The sequence below is a fragment of the Epinephelus lanceolatus genome, chromosome 6 (genome assembly GCF_041903045.1).
Source record: "Epinephelus lanceolatus isolate andai-2023 chromosome 6, ASM4190304v1, whole genome shotgun sequence".
NCBI lineage: Eukaryota > Metazoa > Chordata > Actinopteri > Perciformes > Serranidae > Epinephelus > Epinephelus lanceolatus.
In genome coordinates this window covers 325,001-346,960 of record NC_135739.1, presented here as the reverse complement: position 1 = coordinate 346,960, position 21,960 = coordinate 325,001, and the positions used below count along the sequence as shown (strand labels likewise).

Here is a 21,960-nt window from a genome sequence, read left to right as displayed (position 1 = left end):
GAGTGTGACAGCTGGTTAATTAACGGCTGTATTTATATTTATAACACCTGTGAGCGGAGTGATTTTACTGTTACAAGTCCCAGTGATGTTATACTCTATATCAGCGCTCAAGGAATGCCTCTCGTCCAATCAAATTACTCGGTCGGTCGGAACTAGCAGTTGTATAATGTAACATAAACAACAAACAACTCACACTGTACAACCTATATCCAACCTAAACAATAAACAAAGAACAATAAACAACAAACAACTCACACTGTAACCTTAAAAATAAACAATAAACAACAAACAACTCATACTGTACAACCTATATCCAACCTAAACAATAAACAATGAACAATAAACAACAAACAACTCACACTGTAACCTTAAAAATAAACAATAAACAACAAACAACTCACACTGTACAACCTATATCCAACCTAAACAATAAACAAAGAACAATAAACAACAAACAACTCACACTGTAACCTTAAAAATAAACAATAAACAACAAACAACTCATACTGTACAACCTATATCCAACCTAAACAATAAACAATGAACAATAAACAACAAACAACTCACACTGTAACCTTAAAAATAAACAATAAACAACAAACAACTCACACTGTACAACCTATATCCAACCTAAACAATAAACAACGAACAATAAACAACAAACAACTCACACTGTACAACCTATATCCAACCTAAACAATAAACAAAGAACAATAAACAACAAACAACTCACACTGTAACCTTAAAAATAAACAATAAACAACAAACAACTCATACTATACAACTTATATCAAACCTAAACAATAAACAACAAACAATAAACAACAAACAACTCACACTGTAACCTTAACAATAAACAACAAAGAACTCACACTGTACAACCTATATCAAACCTAAACAATAAACAACGAACAATAAATAACAAACAACTCACGCTGTAACCTTAACAGCAAACAATAAACAACAAACAGAGAACAACAAACAACTCATATTGTAACCTAAACAACAAACAACAGACAACAGAGACCACAGCCCAAACAATAAACAACACATACCATAACCTAAACAATAAACAACAAACAATAAACAACAGATACTGTACCTAAACAATAAACAACAAACATTAAACAACTTATATCAAACCTAAACAACAAACAGTAAACAATAAACAAATGATTCCATGACCGAAACAATAAAAAATTAGACAATAATCAACAGACAGACATGTAAACAATAAACAATAACACATAAATAAATGGCAGACAGTGTAACAGTAAACAACCAGCAAACAACAGACAGAACCGTAATGTGATGGTAAACACTGAGGACAGTAAATAAAAACAATCAGTAATGTGAACATGTCCACAGTCAGATTTATGGGTCTTATTTGCCCTGAGTTTTTCCTGTCAGGCTACAGTCAGCCTGACACAGCATCGGAGGACCTGCAGGAAGAACTCAGGGCTGAAAAACACCCTGTAGTCTCCGTGGTGACGTGCAGCTGACTGTGTCATAAAGACACATCAGTCATTGAAAAGGTTCGTCAATAACAACGTGTCCTCGGTCTACTTCTCCAGAGACACATCCAACGCTCCAGCTACTCTGCATGTTCCTGCTGATGACAGCGAGAACTCACCGTCAGGACCAATCAGAGAGCCAACACAGTGATCCGTTGTCATGACGACAGAACAGAAGGATCAGCTGAGACAAGGTCTTTTTAACATTAAACTCTGTTAACAAACAGGAAACAGTTTAAACTCAGACTGAGCTGATGTCAGAATCGTGCACCGCAGCGGCAAGTTTATTAAACAGCTGAAAACATAACTGTGATTCTGAACAATACATTTTATGAGTCGAAGAACTGGACTCATCCGTCGGAGGAGAATAACATGAGAAATCACACATGAAGCAGAAGTTTGAACAGGAATTATTATTATTATTATTATTATTATTATTATTATTATTATTATTATTGTTATTGTTATTAAAGACGACCCAAAGGTCTGATTCAATAAAAACCTCCATGATCAGCTGGAGGTCGCACAAAAGCACTCTTGTAAGATTTGAATCAAATGCTGTCTCATTACGACACTTTGGCTTTAAAGGAGCAGTTCAGCATTTACAGACACAAAACTAGCTGTGCTAAGCTATGCTAACAGTTTCTCCTGCTCCCAGTCTAAGGTCTGGATCTACATCAGGTCTGTACCAGACTCTCAGACACTGATGGAGTTCATTAGGGATCCATCCTGGGGCCTCTGACGTTTTCCAGCTTCTCTTCTGTCACAGATCTGTTTTTAATCCATCAGCTAATGTAAATACATCTGTCTGTCTACCTGTCTGTCTGTCTGTCTGTCTGTCTATCTGTCTGTCTGCGTCAAATTCAGTTTCCATCTGTCCGAGACGAGTTGACCTGACAGCAGGACGTCTACAGAAAGTGACCATTACAGAGTCAACTGCAAAAAAATGTTCTTTGCCTGCGGACTGATTATTTCAAACATTAAAACGATGGATACTGTGGACGTTTGTCATCATATCCAAATCATATATCAGATTACAAAGCGCAGCGTTTCAGATCTTAAAACGTGTGTCAGTCTCACTTCAGATAATCAGAGGTTGTTATGATGGATGGATCTTCAGAGTCATCCGTCCGTCCGTCGCCCACCCGTCCGTCCGTCCGTCCCTCTGTCTGTCCCTGTATTTCTGTCTCATTTTAATATTTAATAAACCAGATGAACTCTTCTTTACAGGTGTTTAAACTGTTCAGAATTCAGTAACGTCACCTGAAGTCCTTCTGTTTATAGATTCTGCTGAGGCGGAGGAGACGCTGGATGTATGATGAGTGTGTATAACTATAATGTATGTGTGTGTGTGTATACACAACAAGTGTGTATTTGGAGGACGGATCCCAGTGAAGCTTTAAAGTGTTTGAGCAGCTGCAGGAGACTCTTCTTGTCGTCTGATTGGTCGAAATGTCATTGATGATGAAACTTCATGAAACATATTTGAATTAAAAATCTGTACAGAGCTGACAGGAAGTGAACTCACACACACACACGCACACACACACACACACACACACAAACACAGCGTCTCACCTTCGATGGCAAATGGTTTCCCCACAGTTGCCAGTTTACAGTCGGCGTCGATGGAAACTTCATAATCCAGCAGAGCTTTGTCCATGATGAAGGCGTCCAGCTGAGGAGGATCTGTCCTTCAACACACAGCAACACTGTTACTACAGCAACTACTGTCAGCAACTACAGCAACTACAGTCAGCAACCACAGCTTGCTAGCTTGGTAGCTAACGAGCTGGTGAACTAACTAGTGGAAAGATTGTCTATGAAGGAAGGAAGGAAGTTAAGAATCAATCAATCAATCAATCAATCAATCAATTTTATTTATAAAGCCCAATATCACAAATCACAATTTGCCTCACAGGGCTTTACAGCATACGACATCCCTCTGTCCTTATGACCCTCACAGCTGATCAGGAAAAACTCCCCAAAAAAAACCCTTTAACGGGGAAAAAAAACAGTAGAAACCTCAGGAAGAGCAACTGAGGAGGGATCCCTCTTCCAGGACGGACAGACGTGCAATAGATGTCGTACAGAACAGATCAGCATAATAAATTAACAGTAATCTGTATGACACAATGAGACAGAGAGAGAGAGAGAGAGACAGAGAGAGAGAGAGAGAGAGAGACAGAGAGACAGAGAGACAGAAAGAGAGACAGAGACAGACAAAGAGAGAGACAGACAGAGAGAGAGAGACAGAAAGAGAGACAGAGAGAAAGAGAAACAGACAGAGACAGAGATGGAGAGAGAGAGAGAGAGAGAGAGAGAGACAGAGACAGAGACAGAGAGACAGAGAGACAGAGACAGACAAAGAGAGAGACAGACAGAGAGAGAGAGACAGAAAGAGAGACAGAGAGAAAGAGAAACAGACAGAGACAGAGAGAGAGAGAGAGAGAGATGCAGGTAATGACAGTAGGTTACAACAACATTAATGAAAGTAATAATATTATAGTTATAGTTCTGGCTACTGTGGTACAATATGTTGAAAGTATGTATTAATATCAGACAGTATACATGTGTGACAATAGTCATATGTGTATAATAACAGTAGAAGTATGACTAATGACTAATGATGGCAGCAGCAGCAGGAGGCATCTGGCAGGACCACGGCAGCAGCACAACCACACACGTCACGCTGTCCAGGCACCGCTGTGATATGAGTTAATCTGAGAGACAGTGGAGCACAAAGGCTCCGGAGAAGAAGCCGAGTTAGTGACATCCAGAATGGCCGAGTTAGCAAGATGCAGAATTGTCGAGTTAGTGACATGCTGTACGGCCGAGTTAGTGACATGCTGTACGGCAGAGTTAGCGACATGCAGAATGGTCGAGTTAGTGACATGCTGTACGGTCGAGTTAGTGACATGCTGTACGGCAGAGTTAGCGACATGCAGAATGGTCGAGTTAGTGACATGCTGTACGGCCGAGTTAGTGACATGCTGTACGGCAGAGTTAGTGACATGCAGAATGGTCGAGTTAGTGACATGCTGTATGGCCGAGTTAGTGACATGCTGTACGGCAGAGTTAGTGACATGCAGAATGGTCAAGTTAGTGACATGCTGTACGGCCGAGTTAGTGACGGCAGAGTTAGTGACATGCAGAATGGCCGAGTCAGTGACATGCTGTACGGCCGAGTTAGTGACGTGCTGTACAGCTTCATTGAAATGTTGTAGGGGGCGATACTATATTATTTTCATGAGTTTTTGAGCATGTTAACCCCCCCCCCCCCCGGAAGCATGATAATAGTTCTTTAGTTTCAGAGTGTCGTCCCTCTGCGTCGTGTCTGTGCCATGAAAATAGACTGAACGTTCAAATAGGCCACTCCCACACTTAAATAACCTTCCTCTTCCTGGATTTCCTCCTGAGAGGAAGTGGATCTCTCCACCTGATCTCAAGGAGTTATGTGTTAAGGCTGGCTCAGGCTTGCCCTGTACCAGCCCCTAGTTAGGCTGACTTAGGCCTAGTCTGCCGGAGGACCCCCCTATAATACACCGGGCACCTTCTCTCTCTCTCTCCCTCTCTCTCTCCTTCTCTCTCTCTCTCTCTCTCTCTCTCTCTCTCGTATTCTATTACTGCATCTTGCTAACTCGGCCATTCTGGATGTCACTAACTCGGCTTCTTCTCCGGAGCCTTTGTGCTCCACTGTCTCTCAGATTAACTCATATCACAGCGGTGCCTGGACAGCGTGACGTGTGTGTACACGTTTATTATTACTTTCAATAATGTTGTTGTAAGCTACTGTCATTACCTGCATCTCTCTCTCTGTCTCTCTCTCTCTCTCTCTCTCTGTCTCATTGTGTCATATGGATTACTGTTAATTTATTATGCTGATCTGTTCTGTACGACATCTATTGCACGTCTGTCCGTCCTGGAAGAGGGATCCCTCCTCAGTTGCTCTTCCTGAGGTTTCTACTGTTTTTTTCCCCGTTAAAGGGTTTTTTTGGGAGTTTTTCCTGATCAGCTGTGAGGGTCATAAGGACAGAGGGATGTCGTATGCTGTAAAGCCCTGTGAGGCAAATTGTGATTTGTGATATTGGGCTTTATAAATAAAATTCATTGAATTGATTGATGTGCCCTGCTTAGTAGTTCCCCCTGCTGGCCCCCAACTGACATTATTCCTCCTCATCCAAATCCACTGACTAGATCTAGCTGCTTCATCTGACATTTCCTTCACTGTCTTCCTCAAACTCTGTCCCCACACTCCGAGTTCCCCCAGGAGTGAGACAGCTGATCTTGCTATGAATCCCCTACACCCCACTTCCACTGGACAAATCCTAGTTTTCCATCCTCGCTGCTCAGCTTCTGCTCCTAAGTCTGCATATCTAAGCTTTTTTCTTTCATAGGCTTCTTCTACTGAGTCTTCCCAAGGAACTGTCAGCTCAATGAAATAAACTATCCGTTGACTCAATGGCCATAACACTAAGTCAGGCCTCTGCCTGGTACAAACTATTTCCTGGGGAACAACAAGCTTTCCCCCTAAATCTACTTGTATTTCCCAATCACAAGCACCTTCTAGGCAGCCACACCCTGGCCTCCTTACTAACTTATCCCTTCTGTATTTCTCTCCCTCACGGACAAACTGAATTACTAAGCCCCTATCCTTAACACCTTCTGAATTCACCTGTCTTCGTTTCCCTTCGATGCCTGCAGCTAAACATTTCAACACCTGGTTATGTCGCCATGTATATCGGCCTTGTGACAAGCTAACTTTACAGCCTGACAAAATATGCTTTAAGGTTGCAGTACGTGAACACAATGGGCATGATGGGTCCTCATTTACCCACAGTTTTAGGTTCTGGGGGGTTGGTAACACATCGTATGTAGCCCCTACCAGGAATCTAATACGATTCTCCTCCATACTCCACAAGTCCCTCCAACTAAGCTTCCTCTTCTCTACACTTTCCCAATTCAACCACTGTCCCTGTTTAGCCTGGGCCACTACCTTTGCACCCCTTAATATCTCCTCCTGTCTGCGTATCTGTTCTACAACCAGCTTTCTTTTATCTTTGAGACCTGCTGTATTCCATACCGGTTTACCTGAGCCAAGCCCCAGGCCTCCCCGGCCAAACTGAACATTACCTGCCTCTGCCTCCTGAACTGCCGATCTTGGGTTCCACTTCCTCCCCTTGGTTGGATTTGGAACCACACTCCTAACTACCACGTCCTTACTTCCAGATAACAAGAGCTCTGTCCTGACCTTGGTACATTTAAATTCCTCTGTTAAACTAGATACTGGCAGCTGAAGTATCCCTTTTCCTAATATAGGAGCTAACCGACCTTTCAATTCTCTCCACAACGGATACTGGAATTTCATAAATTGACAATGGCCACATTAACCTAGGAAAAAATACAAAATTCACCAAAATATCTACATTCCACAACATGGTCGGAAAACTGTGTGGCTCCACTCTCCACACATGGAGCAACTGACTAACTTTTCTCCTCGGTCCATGCATGGCCAGGATAAAAACTTCTGCTGCCATGTGTTGATTCTGTATTTTTGGAGCGTTCATCAGGAGAACATGAACCTGTTATCTACAGAACCACAGAGTGACAGGACAGAACCACTGTGGGAACACACGGAGCAGCAGAACATCACAGTGAAACTTTACTCGTTCTGTCTGAATGTTTGGATTCACTTGTAAATGGCTACTGCTCTCGTCCATCAACCTGATCCAGTCTGATCCGGTCTGATCTGGTCTGATCTGACCTGATCGGTTCTCCTCCCAACACTCCACCTCCACAAACTGAACTGAATGTGAGTTTAACTCAGTGACATCACATCCATTAGTGTTTCAACTTCCTGTTTCAGAATTGTGAGGATCTGAGTTCTGTTCTGAGAGCTGTCCCGTCTGTTCTCTGTATCGTGTTATGTTCTCATGTGTTCTCGTGTGTTCTTGTGTGTTCTCATGTGTTCTCGTGTGTTCTTGTGTATTCTCGTGTGTTCTTATGTGTTCTCATGTGTTCTTGTGTTCTCGTGTGTTCTCGTGTGTTCTCGTGTGTTCTCATGTGTTCTCGTGTTCTTGCGTGTTCTCGTGTGTTCTCATGTGTTCTCGTGTTCTTGCGTGTTCTCGTGTATTCTCGTTGTGTTTTCGTGTGTTCTTGTGTATTCTCGTGTGTTCTTATGTGTTCTCATGTGTTCTTGTGTTCTCATGTGTTCTCGTGGTCTTGTGTGTTCTCATGTGTTCTTGTGTTTTCATGTGTTCTTGTGTTCTCGCGTGTTCTCATATGTTCTCGTGTGTTTTCGTGTGTTCTCGCGTGTTCTTGTGTGTTCTCGTGTGTTCTCATGTGTTCTCGTGTGTTCTCATGTATTCTCATGTTCTCTCATGTTCTCGCGTGTTCTCGTTTGTTCTTGTGTGTTCTCGTGTGTTCTTGTGTATTTTCATGTGTTCGTATGTGTTCGTATGTGTTCTCGCGTGTTCTTGTGTGTTCTCATGTGTTCTTGTGTTCTCATGTGTTCTCGTGTTCTCGCGTGTTCTCGTGTGTTCTCGCGTGTTATCGTGTTTTCTCGTGTGTTCTGTGTTCTCGTGTGTTCTTGTGTATTCTCGTGTGTTCTCATGTGTTCTCGTGTTCTCATGTGTTCTTGTGTATTCTCGTGTGTTCTAATGTGTTCTCATGTGTTCTTGTGTTCTCATGTGTTCTCGTGGTCTTGTGTGTTCTCATGTGTTCTCATGTGTTCTTATGTGTTCTCATGTGTTCTCATGTGTTCTTGTGTTCTCATGTGTTCTCGTGTTCTCGCGTGTCCTCGTGTGTTCTCGTGTGTTCTCGCGTGTTCTCGCGTGTTCTTGTGTGTTCTCATGTGTTCTCGTGTTCTCATGTGTTCTCGTGTTCTTGTGTGTTCTCATGTTCTCTCATGTTCTCGCGTGTTCTTGTGTGTTCTTGTGTGTTCTTGTGTATTTTCATGTGTTCGTATGTGTTCTCGCATGTTCTTGTGTGTTCTTGTGTGTTCTCGCGTGTTCTCGCGTGTCCTCGTGTGATCTCTTACTTGAGAGTGGCGACCCCCTCAGGTGTGGTTGGTTCGTTGAAGCGTCTCATGTACTCGTGCATCTCTGGGAAACTCTTCTTCATGTAATCCTCAGCGCTGCTCTCCCTCACCGTCCCAAAACGAAAACCCTGCGACGGGTGATGCAGCTGAAACACAGACGAAGAAGAGGGAGAGGAAGAGGGAAAGGAGGATGAGGAGGAAGAGACAGAGTTTAACAGAGGTGACGGGCAGACTTCACAGTGGACCACACAAACATGAGAACTCTGTCTGTGCAGGTCGGTTCCTTCAGGCTGGGCGTGGTCACGGTGACGTGGTTTATTGAAGAATCTCAATGACAAGGAATCGATATATTGTAGACACAGCTCACAATGAGACACTCTTATACCTAACTTTCCATGTATGTGTGTGTGTGTGTGTGTGTGTGTGTGTTCACTCTGAGGCTTTTGTGACACGTTCAGGAACATGTTGGTTCTCCAACCCTGACGTTCACGTCCTGTATGTGTCAAACTATCGTCCTCCCGACAGAAGACATATGACTGGTCATCTGAGGACATCCCCGTCATACATCATGTCCTCAGATTTAGTTTGATCATCAGGTCTGTGCTGATTGGCTCTCTCCTGAATAACTTGGTGCTTGTCTGTGGTGATGTCATCCCTGACATCACTCTGATCTGCTCAGGCTGAAAACAGCAGCACATGATTAAAGTGACTGAAAGAAATAATGTGTTACGTGTGGATATGAACATATAAACACACACACACACACACACACACACATATGTATATATTCATACATTCAGACAGTTGGCTGTGAGGCTGCATAAAAAATATGCTAATCACACAGATGGACACCCCCCCCCCCCCCCCCCCCCCCCCCGTTACGCTTCAATCAGCTGCTGAATTAAAAGTGTAATTAGGACGAGGCAGGTGATCCAAAGAACTAATTTAATCTGTAATTATTTCATGTCAGGAAGCAGAAAGCACAAAATAACGAGTCACACACACACACACACGCACACACACACACACACTTTGGTTGCCATCGTTGTGACTCTGAATAATGAATTATTGGATGGTCCTGGAGCTTTGACACATTGACTGTATCGCTCTGCTCATTTCCTGTCAGCTCTCAGACTCTTTCAGCAGACAGGAAACACGGCGGCGGCTTTAACGCTCGCCTGAGTCCACGCTGCACTAATCAGTTTAAGTTTAACGATGCATCAAATGTCTGACACGCTGATGAATGCAACATCTCCACAACAACAGGAAACAAAGGAACTCCTTCAGTCAGTGTCGGGATGAACTTCCTGTGATAATAATAATAATAATAATAATAATAATAGATTTTATTTATAACGCACTTTACATTTGAATACAAATCTCAAAGTGCACAGTACAAAGGCAAATAAAAGCAACAATAACAGTAAAATCGAGCAACAGAACAAAACAATAAAAACAGTCAGCAGATAAAATCAGATAAGATTAGTCAGGATAGGCTTTCTGAAAAAGGAAGGTTTTGAGTCCTTTTTTAAAAGCATCCACCGACTGTGGAGCCCTGAGGTGGCTGGGGAGGGCGTTCCACAGACGGGGAGCAGCAGCCTCGAAGGCCCTGTCGCCCATGGTCTTGAGCCGAGTCCTGGGCGGGCGCAGACGGTGCAGTTGGCTTGACCGGGTTCTGGCTGAGGTAAGTGGGTTGAGGAGTTCGGTGAGGTAGGTGGGGGCTACACCGTGCAGACAGTGATGGGTGTGAAGGAGGATTTTGAATTCGATGCGGAGGTGAACGGGGAGCCAGTGCAGAGTGTGAAGGATGGGGGTGATGTGCTCATGTTTACGCACTCTCATCAGGACCCGAGCAACGCTGTTTTGGACATATTGGAGCCTTTGTAGGCTCTTGCCCGGGATCCCGATGAAGAGCGCGTTACAGTAGTCCAGCCTGGAGGAGACAAAGGCATGGACGAGCCTCTCTGCTGCAGGACGAGAGAGAGATGGCCGGAGTTTGGCGATATTACGGAGGTGAAAGAAGGAAGTCTTGCAGATATGGTTGATATGATCGTCAAAGCTAAGATGGGGGTCAAACCTGACTCCCAAATTAGTCACGGAAGGAGAGAGGGAAAAGTTGTGGCCGAGAAAAGAGACGGAGGAAATGTGGGAAGAACGGAGCTGGTGAGGGGTGCAGATATGAATGGCTTCCGTTTTGGAGCTGTTCAGCTGTAAGAAGTTTTCACTCATCCAAGCCTTTATCTCCTCCAGGCAGGAGTCCAGTTGAGTGACAGAGGAGGAGGAAGTGGAGGAGGGGGTGACCTTGAGGTAGAGTTGTGTGTCGTCAGCATAGCAATGGAATTGTATTCCATGCCTGCTGACGACACGACCAAGGGGGAGCATGTAGATGGTGAAGATGGTTGGACCGAGCACAGAGCCCTGGGGGACCCCACAGACAACAGAGTGGGGGTGGGATTTAGCATCCCCCAGGGCTACGAACTCGGTCCTTCCCGTGAGGTAAGAGTGAAACCATTGAAGGGCGGTGCCAGAGATACCGATGTCGTGTTGGAGGCGGTGAAGGAGGATGTGGTGATCAACAGTATCAAAAGCAGCAGAGAGGTCGAGAAGGATGAGGAGGGAAGTGGAGCCGGAGTCAGAGGTCATCAGGAGGTCATTGGTGACTCTGATGAGAGCTGTCTCGGTGCTGTGGGAGGGACGAAAACCAGATTGGAATTTTTCATACAGACTGTTTGATTTAAGATGGTTGTGAAGTTGGATGGATACAATTCTTTCAAGAGTTTGTGACATGGTGGACTCTCAGGTTCTGCTGGAACAGGATCTGTGGGTCAGGGTCTAGAGTCAGAGTCAGGGTTCTGTTTAGTTCCTTAACAAACCACAGGTGTTGTAGTGGCGTTCTTTCTGGACGTCAAAAAAGCCACTTCACGAGCTGTAGGCACAGTAACTTCAATCTGATGTGAACGACAGGAGATGTTATCCAGTTTAAAAATGTTCAATGAAAAAATAAAATTCAAATTACAGTCTGTCACACGATAGAAAAACTATATGCTCCCGTGCCTGCTGCAGCTCTGTCTTCACTCTACTGCGCACATGACTCCCTAAATTAAAGGTGCCATAGGCAAGTTTTGTGGAAGGGGGCATATGTATTATACAATCAACATGAGTTTGTTTTTAACCTTTTCACATTATTGATCTCTTATATACATTACATTACATAAAATTATGAATTATGCATAATATTTAAATTAACTTAAATTCTCACATTGTGGCTGTTACAGGTGTGTTCTGGGTGAAACATCTCCTGTCCCCTTTAAACACCAGCTGAGACTGCAGCTGGCGCTCTGCTGTTGATATGGTGGATTCAGGAAGTGGGAGCAGCGAGAAGAGTAACGCAGTCAGAGCAGTGATGTCACCACAGTGATGTCATCACAGTGATGTTACCACAGGAAATAAACTGGACTAAAAGAACTGAACAGAGCTGCAGTTATTGATCGTTTTAGTAATCAAGTATTCTGCTGATTAATGGAGTGATCTGTTTTCATTTAATGACTTCAGCTTTATTTAAGGTTAATAACAATATATAAGAGACGAAATAATAAAAGTCTGAAATGAGCAACAAATTTTTCCATTACTGAAACTTTCACATTGTTAATGCTTTCATTCTAAAAACATGTGTCTGCAGTTTGAACCAGCTGTAATGGATCACATGATGTGGCTGTAAACTCAGCTGTGTGCTTGGTGGAACTCTGCACGAAGCTTCAACAGTACAACCTCAGAATATAATTAATTTTCTTCAATTGATATTTATCACACCTGCAGTTACACCTGCTGTCACACTTGCTGTCACACCTGCAGTTACACCTGCTGTCACACCTGCTGTCACACCTGCAGTTACACCTGCTGTCACACCTGCTGTTACACCTGCTGTCACACCTGCAGTTACACCTGCTGTTACACCTGCTGTCACACCTGCTGTTACACCTGCAGTTATACCTGCTGTTACACCTGCAGTTACACCTGCTGTCACACCTGCTGTTACACCTGCTGTCACACCTGCTGTTACACCTGCTGTCACACCTGCAGTTACACCTGCTGTCACACCTGCTGTTACACCTGCAGTTACACCTGCTGTCACACCTGAAGTTACACCTGCTGTCACACCTGCTGTTACACCTGCTGTCACACCTGCTGTCACACCTTCTGTCACACCTGTTGTCACACCTGCTGTCACACCTGCTGTTACATCTGTTGTCACACCTGCTGTCACACTTGCTGTTACATCTGTTGTCACACCTGCTGTCACACCTGCTGTCACACCTGCTGTTACATCTGTTGTCACACCTGCTGTCACATCTGCTGTCACACCTTCTGCCACACCTACTGTCACATCTGCTGTCACACCTGCAGTTACACCTTCTGTCACACCTGCTGTCACACCTGCAGTCACACCTGCTGTTACACCTGCTGTCACACCCGCTGTCACACCTGCAGTTACACCTGCAGTTACACCTGCAGTTACACCTGCTGTTACACCTGCTGTCACACCTGCAGTTACACCTGCTGTTACACCTGCAGTCACACCTGCTGTTACACCTGCTGTCACACCTGCTGTTACATCTGCTGTCACACCTGCTGTCACATCTGCTGTCACACCTGCAGTTACACCTGCTGCCACACCTGCTGTCACACCTGCTGTCACACCTACTGTCACATCTGCAGTTACACCTGCTGTCATACCTACTGTCACACTTGCTGTCACACCTGCAGTTACACCTGCTGTCACACCTGCAGTTACACCTTCTGTCACACCTGCTGTTACACCTGCTGTCACACCCGCTGTCACACCTGCAGTTACACCTGCTGTTACACCTGCTGTCACACCTGCAGTTACACCTGCTGTTACACCTGCTGTTACACCTGCTGTCACACCTGCTGTCACACCTGCAGTTATACCTGCTGTCACACCTGCTGTCACACCTGCTGTCACACCTACTGTCACACCTGCTGTCACACCTGCAGTTACACCTGCTGCCACACCTGCTGTCACACCTGTTGTCACACCTGCTGTCACACCTGCTGTCACACCTGCTGTTACATCTGTTGTCACACCTGCTGTCACATCTGCTGTCACACCTGCTGTCACACCTACTGTCACACCTGCTGTCATACCTGCTGTTACATCCATTGTCACACCTGCTGTCACACCTGCTGTTACACCTGCAGTTACACCTGCTGTTACACCTGCTGTCACACCTGCAGTTACACCTTCTGTCACACCTACTGTCACATCTGCTGTCACACCTCCTGTCACATCTGCTGTCACACCTGCAGTTACACCTTCTGTCACACCTACTGTCACATCTGCTGTCACACCTACTGTCACACCTGCAGTTACACCTTCTGTCACACCTGCTGTCACACCTGCTGTTACACCTACTGTCACACCTGCAGTCACACCCGCTGTTACACCTGCTGTCACACCCGCTGTCACACCTGCTGTTACACCTGCAGTTACACCTGCTGTTACACCTGCTGTCACACCTGCAGTTATACCTGCTGTCACACTTGCTGTCACACTTGCAGTTACACCTGCTGTCACACCTGCAGTTACACCTGCTGCCACACCTGCAGTTACACCTGCAGTTACACCTGCTGTCACACCTGTTGTCACACCTGCAGTTATACCTGCTGTCACACTTGCTGTCACACTTGCAGTTACACCTGCTGTCACACCTGCAGTTACACCTGCTGCCACACCTGCTGTTACACCTGCAGTTACACCTGCTGTCACACCTGTTGTCACACCTACTGTCACACCTGCTGTCACACCTGCAGTTACACCTGCAGTTACACCTGCTGTCATACCTACTGTCACACTTGCTGTCACACCTGCAGTTACACCTGCAGTTACACCTGCTGTCACACCTGCAGTTACACCTTCTGTCACACCTGCAGTCACACCTGCTGTTACACCTGCTGTCACACCCGCTGTCACACCTGCAGTTACACCTGCTGTTACATCTGCTGTCACACCTGCAGTTACACCTGCAGTTACACCTGCTGTTACACCTGCTGTCACACCTGCTGTCACACCTGCAGTTACACCTGCTGCCACACCTGCAGTTACACCTGCTGTCACACCTGCTGTCACACCTACTGTCACATCTGCTGTCACACCTGCAGTTACACCTGCTGCCACACCTGCAGTTACACCTGCTGTCACACCTGCTGTCACACCTACTGTCACATCTGCTGTCACACCTGCAGTTACACCTGCTGTTACACCTGCTGTCACACCTGCAGTTATACCTGCTGTTACACCTGCTGTCACACCTACTGTCACACCTGCTGTCACACCTACTGTCACACCTGCTGTCACACCTGCTGTTACACCTGCAGTTACACCTGCTGTTACACCTGCTGTCACACCTGCAGTTATACCTGCTGTTACACCTGCTGTCACACCTACTGTCACACCTGCTGTCACACCTACTGTCACACCTGCTGTCACACCTACTGTCACACCTACTGTCACACCTGCAGTCACACCTGCTGTTACACCTGCTGTCACACCCGCTGTCACACCTGCAGTTACACCTGCTGTTACACCTGCTGTCACACCTGCTGTTACACCTGCTGTCACACCTGCAGTTATACCTGCTGTCACACCTACTGTCACACCTGCTGTCACACCTACTGTCACACCTACTGTTACACCTGCTGTTACACCTGCTGTCACACCTACTGTCACACCTGCTGTTATACCCACTGTCACACCTGCTGTCACACTTGCTGTCACACCTACTGTCACACCTGCTGTTATACCCACTGTCACACCTGCTGTCACACCTGCTGTCACACTTGCTGTCACACCTGCAGTTACACCTGCTGTCACACTTGCTGTCACACCTGCTGTCACACACCTGCTGACTGCAGTCTACATTTATATACCTGCTGTAGTCCATCTGTGCATTTAGGCTCCATTTTCTACTGTGTGTGTGTGTGTGTGTGTGTGTGTGTGTGTATGTGTGACTAACATAACACCATGAATGAAGCTCAGGCTTTAACAAAGTGACAACAGCATTTTATTTTCCATGTGTTGTTGTTTTCTTACACACACGATCCATCGCAGCTAACGTTAGCCACCACATACAAGGTATGTTCTCTACATGCGTTGTGAATCTCTTTTTTTTTTCTCTCTCTTTCCACCTGTCTGCATTAGTCCACAAAAGGGTGTAAGCTTTTTATGAAGATTGATGCACTGTTAATCTTGCAGTCAAGTATTTTATACCCATACTGTGCGTGGTTGTGACCGTCACCCTCCCTCCCTGGAGACTAGCCTTTATTAGCCTTTATTGGAAAAACTTCCTAATATGAGCCAGAGAGGGCCGTGATACGCTGTAGTGTGTCAAGGGGAAAGTAAGGGACAAGCAGGGGGGATTGAGGGACAGGTGCTTAAGTCCTGAGCTATATAGCGACAGTGCATGTGGAGAAGAAGGAGAAAAAACAAACAAACAAACAAACAAACAAACAAACAAGCAAACAAACAAACAAACAAACAAAAAAAAACAGGAGGAACTGGCTGATGTATTGTGGCCTTGAGGTTGTTGTGTTCCATACAGATTACCAAAAATAAACAAATAAATGTATAATCACATCAATGTATAATATATATTTAGATTGCTTCTCCCCAGTTTCTCTTCAAGAATTGACCGCATCAAGAATTGATTTCTTCATCTAAATCATCAACGTGTCTCTTAGACCCCATCCCAACTAGGCTACTTAAGGAGGTCTTTCCTTTAGTTAACACTCATATATTAAATATGATCAATATATCTTTATTAACAGGCTATGTACCACAGTCTTTTAAGGTAGCTGTAATTAAACCTCTACTAAAAAAGCCCACCCTGGATCCAGAGGTGTTAGCCAACTATAGACCAATATCTAATCTTCCCTTTATGTCAAAGATCCTTGAGAAAGTAGTCGCAGACCAGCTGTGTGATTTTCTCCATGATAATAATTTTTTTGAGGAATTTCAGTCAGGATTTAGAGTGCATCATAGCACTGAGACAGCTCTAGTTAAAATTACAAATGACCTTCTGATTGCTTCAGACAAAGGACTTGTCTCTGTACTTGTTTTATTAGATCTTAGTGCGGCGTTTGACACAGTTGACCATCAAATTCTACTGGAGAGACTGGATCACTTAACTGGCCTAAAAGGTTCTGCACTGAGCTGGTTTAAATCTTATTTATCTGATCGTTTTCAGTTTGTTGACGTTCATAATGAATCATCCTTAAGTACTAAAGTTTGTTTTGGCGTTCCGCAAGGTTCTGTGCTCGGACCAATCCTATTTACTCTATATATGCTTCCTTTAGGTAACATCATTAGAAATCACTCTATAAATTTCCATTGTTATGCGGATGATACACAGTTGTATTTATCGATGAAGCCAGAAGAAAGTAATCAATTAACTAAACTCCATAACTGCCTTAAAGACATAAAAACTTGGATGAGCACCAATTTCCTGATGTTAAATTCAGACAAAACTGAAGTTATTGTTCTTGGCCTCAAACAACTCAGAGACTCTTTATCTGATGACATAGTTTCTCTAACATTTGATCAAGATTTGTCTTTTAATTCTCATTTAAAACAAACCTCATGGACTGCATTTTTTCATCTGCGTAATATTGTGAAAATTAGGCCTATCCTGACCCGAAAAGATTCAGAAAAATTGGTCCACCCTTTTGTTACCTCTAGGCTGGATTACTGTAACTCTCTATTATCAGGTAGCTCTAGTAAGTCCTTTAAAACTCTCCAGCTAATTCAGAATGCAGCAGCACGTGTACTAACAGGAACTAAGAAACGAGATCATATTTCTCCTGTTTTAGCTTCTCTGCACTGGCTCCCTGTAAAATCCAGAATTTAATTTAAAATCCTTCTGTTAACTTATAAAGCTCTAAATGGTCAAGCTCCGTCATATCTTAGAGAGCTCATAGTGCCATATTATCCCACCAGAACACTGCGCTCTGAGAACGCAGGGTTACTCGTGGTCCCTAAAGTCTCCAAAAGTAGATCAGGAGCCAGAGCCTTCAGCTATCAGGCTCCTCTCCTGTGGAATCCCAGGCACACAGGGCGAGCAGTCCAGATGCACCCGCCCCCAGGGGAAACCGCCCGGCCCCGCGATCCCCCACAGATCCAGGGAGCAGGCCCGGATTCAAGGGAGAGAAGGTGCACCTAACACATGCTTAAGGCCTTGAGTTCTGATGAACCGCTGTGGTATATTGTGGTGAGAGAGATAGAGGGATTAGGGGTTACATCATTAACAGAAACACGTTACATATTACACAACACTTTTTCTTGAGTTGTAATATTTATACATGTATGTACAGGTGGCATATGCTCACAGGCTGAGCACTATACAGACACATTTAGTGAGTGGATGAATGGTGACTATTTTTCTGTAAAGTATGTTAATTGGTTTCTGTGGCTATAGCCGATATTTTCTCCAGTGAAATATGTTCTGCATGTAGATTCATCCAATGGTTGATGTTGAGGGTCTGTTTATCTTTCCAATTGACTAGGATTCTTTTCTTGGCGATGGTGAGAGCTACAAGAAGAGAATTGCAGTGGCTGTTTGGGAGGTCAATTGTCATCAGGTCACCAATTAAGCACAGGTTGGGAGATAATGGGATCCTGCAGTCCAAAATGGAGGAGAGTTTTTGAGTGACTGTTGACCAGAAGTGCTGGATGGGTGAACATAACCAGAGGGCATGAAAGTAGGTGTCTGCAGTGTTCTGAGTACACTGAGTGCATATGTCAGATTGACTGAAGCCCATTTTCCCATTTTGAAATTGGTAAATGTATAGAACTGGTCTCTGACAGTAATTTATAAGTCTTAGAAAGGTTCTTTTTATTTCTCGGAGAAAGCTTTGTAATATGTTTGGCAAATTCTGGTGGCTGCAAAGTATCCTGAGGCGTTATGAATCTCAGCTAACAATCACTAATAATGGTTAAATGCATTAGACGTGTCATAAGCCTAAGCTCGTTGTGTCGGGTGCTCTCAGTGAACTCGATGCAGACACTGGATGTTTTCTGTTTAGATGCTGGAGCATTGAGGAAGTGCTGTTGTGACATGCTAACAGTATTAAACACTGAACTGTTTCATTTCAACTTGTAATGATCCCACACTCCACACTGTCTGCACTTTTCTTTGATGTGTCTCCTCTTTTTGTCTCTCGCTGATTTCTCGTCCGTCTTCCTCCTTCAATTCCACACTTCACATCCACGTTTCGGCTGCACAGGCTATCAACAGCCAAAGTAACATCAGGGCATCGTGCAACAGAAAGAACCATACCTGTGAAACACAGTGCCCTGTATAGTTGGAGTTAACAAAGCCTTGAGGCTTTTTAGGGATCAAATTATTGGAGTTACTCGAGGAATCATTTCGGCCCAAAACTCAACTTTTAGCTTCTGAAATAATCACTGAGGTGATGCTGCTGTACATGTTCCCAGAGTCTCCGCAGCTCTGCTCTGATCTCTGCTATGTTCACATTTTACAGTGTCGTAACTCACCCAGTGGAAATCTGTCAGATCATCTGTGTCTGTATCGAGCAGTGTATGGACACTGTAAACCTGCCTACACAGGAGCATCTTACTGTCTGAATAATGAGTCCTTTAACTGTGAGGAAAACACTGCAGCGTTCTGACTGTGGACCAGGATTTAGATGGTGACAGTGTTAATTCTGACTGATATATTAGATTCAGTCTGATCTGAGTCTTCATACTAAAAAGTTTATTCGTTTTAGTTGACTTTTAGTCCTGAAGTTTTCTCTACATTTTTTCTCTTTAAACTAACTCATGGATCATAAATCAGACTCAAGGTGACAGGTTGTATAAAATAATGTGTGTGTTATGTCTCCAGCAGTGTGTGACAGGTTTAAGGGCTGATTTACGAGCACACACTTACTGATCATCATCTGAAAAGCTCAACATCTCTCTATTTATGCTCTTAACACATAACTAATGTGAGCCAACTAGGATTTGTCCCCAGGTTCATTGTAAACTCTGACTTATCCATGTGACTGTTAAGAAGCAGAAACATAACTTGTTTCTTCATGTGCAACATGTTAGTCTGGAGGTTTAAACTGGTGTCCTCTCACAGAGTTGGTGATTCAAACTAAACTTTCATCTCTGTCAGAGAAAACTGATCTGAGTTCAGACTGTTTACTTACAGCACAGCTACACTCACAGATAACTGAGCCTCCTACCTGCCTGTCAAACGCCATCAACCCACAAACCTTCTCCAGTCCGGACTGAGTGGAGTCCTGCGGGGTGAAGCTGTGAAGGCTGCGAGCGGAGCTAGCTGCTAACAGCCACCGCTGCAATTAACAAACTCCACAAATCCATTCAGCAGCTCCACCATCCACAGTCAGACACACACGGCTGATTATTTACTGCTGAGCTACAGCTCACAACTCGCACCAACCCAAACATCCTGGTGCAGACTATTTACTGGAGTTTACAGCCTGTCGCTCATCAGGCATCTGAAGATCATTACAAGCTGTCAGTGTCCGACAGTCCACCACCAACATTTACATCACGTCTCGTCAACAGAAATCAAACACAGATTTCACGTTAGTTTTTACTATCAAGATCTATTTTTAGCTCGTCATCATGTCGTTTTCGTCGCGGAAAAAAGGTCACGTTCATCAGCAAAATAACACTGGCTGATTAATGGCTTTCTGCTGCCTCAAAACATCAACACGGCGACAATGCACCTGACCATGACTCATTATAAGAGCTGCAGGTCGACGGCCACACCACCTGTCCTCTAAAATATCATTCCATAATATTTTACATTTCAGGTCTCAAACTTCTGCCCTGTTTTTATCAGGTCAGTGACAGAAACACCAGCAGAGACCTGATCAATTGACTGATCAAAGTTTTCTGATCAAAGATCAATAAAAAAATATAAGAAACCTTCCAGGACCCAAAGGCCAAGAAATTCTGACTGCTACAGGAAACCCTGCAGCGAAGCTACTGGCTGCTGTTTGATGATGTCACACTCATAGGTGGTAACATCAGCAGCTTCCAAAGATCAGCCAATAGCAGCAGGATGGTTCAGTACCTGGACTGACCTGAGGATGTCAAGCTTGGAACCAACAGAACACAGTTTTGGTACTCTGAAGGTCTTTGTCATCTCACCTTGGCGTCGTGGATCCCTGACACCTCCTCGAAGGTCTTTTCTCCCACCATGACGGCGGCCAGGTTGGCGGTGTAGCTGGACAGCACCAGCAGGCAGAAGATGGCCCACAGGTTCATCAGGAACCGACCCGTCCAACACTTCGGAGTCTTGGAGGACACGGTGCGTCCAAACAGGATGGCATAGCACAGGTTGAGAGCCGATGAGTACGAGAACACCCTCATCCTGTTGCGTCCATGAGGTGTCATACCATATGGACTCTTCCACTCGTACAGGGTGAGGAAGAGCGCCGTGATGTGCAGTGCCAGGAAGATGCCCACCCACATGGACCAGTGCAGGGGCCACATGAAGGCTCCGATGGGGGCTGCAGTATCCTTACTGCGCACCAGGATGCCCAGGCTGGTGGAGAAGAAGGGTGAGGTGAAGTCGATCACGCGGCTCCGGGCCGAGTTAATGCTAAAGGAGGTGACGGCCATGTCTGCTAGTCCATTAAGAAGATCCCCCACCAGCCCGGTCCAGCGCCCCCCCTTCCACGCTCCGTACTTTCCGTCCCCGACAATGTAAAGGTCGAACTCAAAGCCCAGGTCCTCCGCCAGCTTCTCCAGCAGGTCAATGCAGTATCCATAGCAACACTTGCTGTACTCTGCAGGCAGGAAGCTGCTGTTTCCCCCTGCCACCTCCCTGAAGACCCTCTCCAGAGTGTCCGAGCTGTTGGTGCCAGCGTCCAGGCAGTACTGGCCTGCTGGGCAGCTGCCCTCATCGTCCACGTCCCGCGTGAACACAAAGGGATGTTCCACCAGAGTCACCACCCGGACCCGACTCCCGGCCACCGGTATCCCCGGTCTCCAGCGGCCCCTAGTTCTCCCGCCTGCCCCTTCTGTCCTGTGGCGAGGTTTGGGTCCCTGCCAGACTCCCTGATCCTCCACCTGCAGCTGGCCTCCCTCCCAGCTGCCCACTGTCACCCAGGTGGGCTGACCCAGCGCGTCGCGTCTAAGGCTCCAGACATGGAAACGCTGCGAGGTGAGGACGTGAGAACGGTTCTGCTGGACTTGGACCGGACCCGTCAGACCAGAGAAAGATGTGTTGGACAGGAACCTTCAGGACAGAAAAAAAAACAGCAGGTAAAACACAGACCAGATGGGGGTGGGGCCTCTTAAACATGGTGTCAGTTCATTGGTCGATCATTGCAACAACTCAGTCGTGTGAC

General features: G+C 45.2%; 1 protein-coding gene across 1 annotated transcript in view; it reads right to left on the bottom strand.

Annotated features, from left to right (window-relative positions):
- grin3bb (glutamate receptor, ionotropic, N-methyl-D-aspartate 3Bb) overlaps positions 1 to 21,960 on the bottom strand; it is a 102,060-nt gene that overhangs the window by 7,959 nt on the left and 72,141 nt on the right. The window contains exons 3-5 of the mRNA XM_078168401.1: positions 20,756 to 21,848; positions 8,554 to 8,699; positions 3,093 to 3,208 (exon numbers count right to left, since the gene is read on the bottom strand). Of these exons, the coding sequence (XP_078024527.1) occupies positions 3,093 to 3,208; positions 8,554 to 8,699; positions 20,756 to 21,848 (1,355 nt within the window). The remainder of the gene's footprint in view (positions 1 to 3,092; positions 3,209 to 8,553; positions 8,700 to 20,755; positions 21,849 to 21,960) is intronic.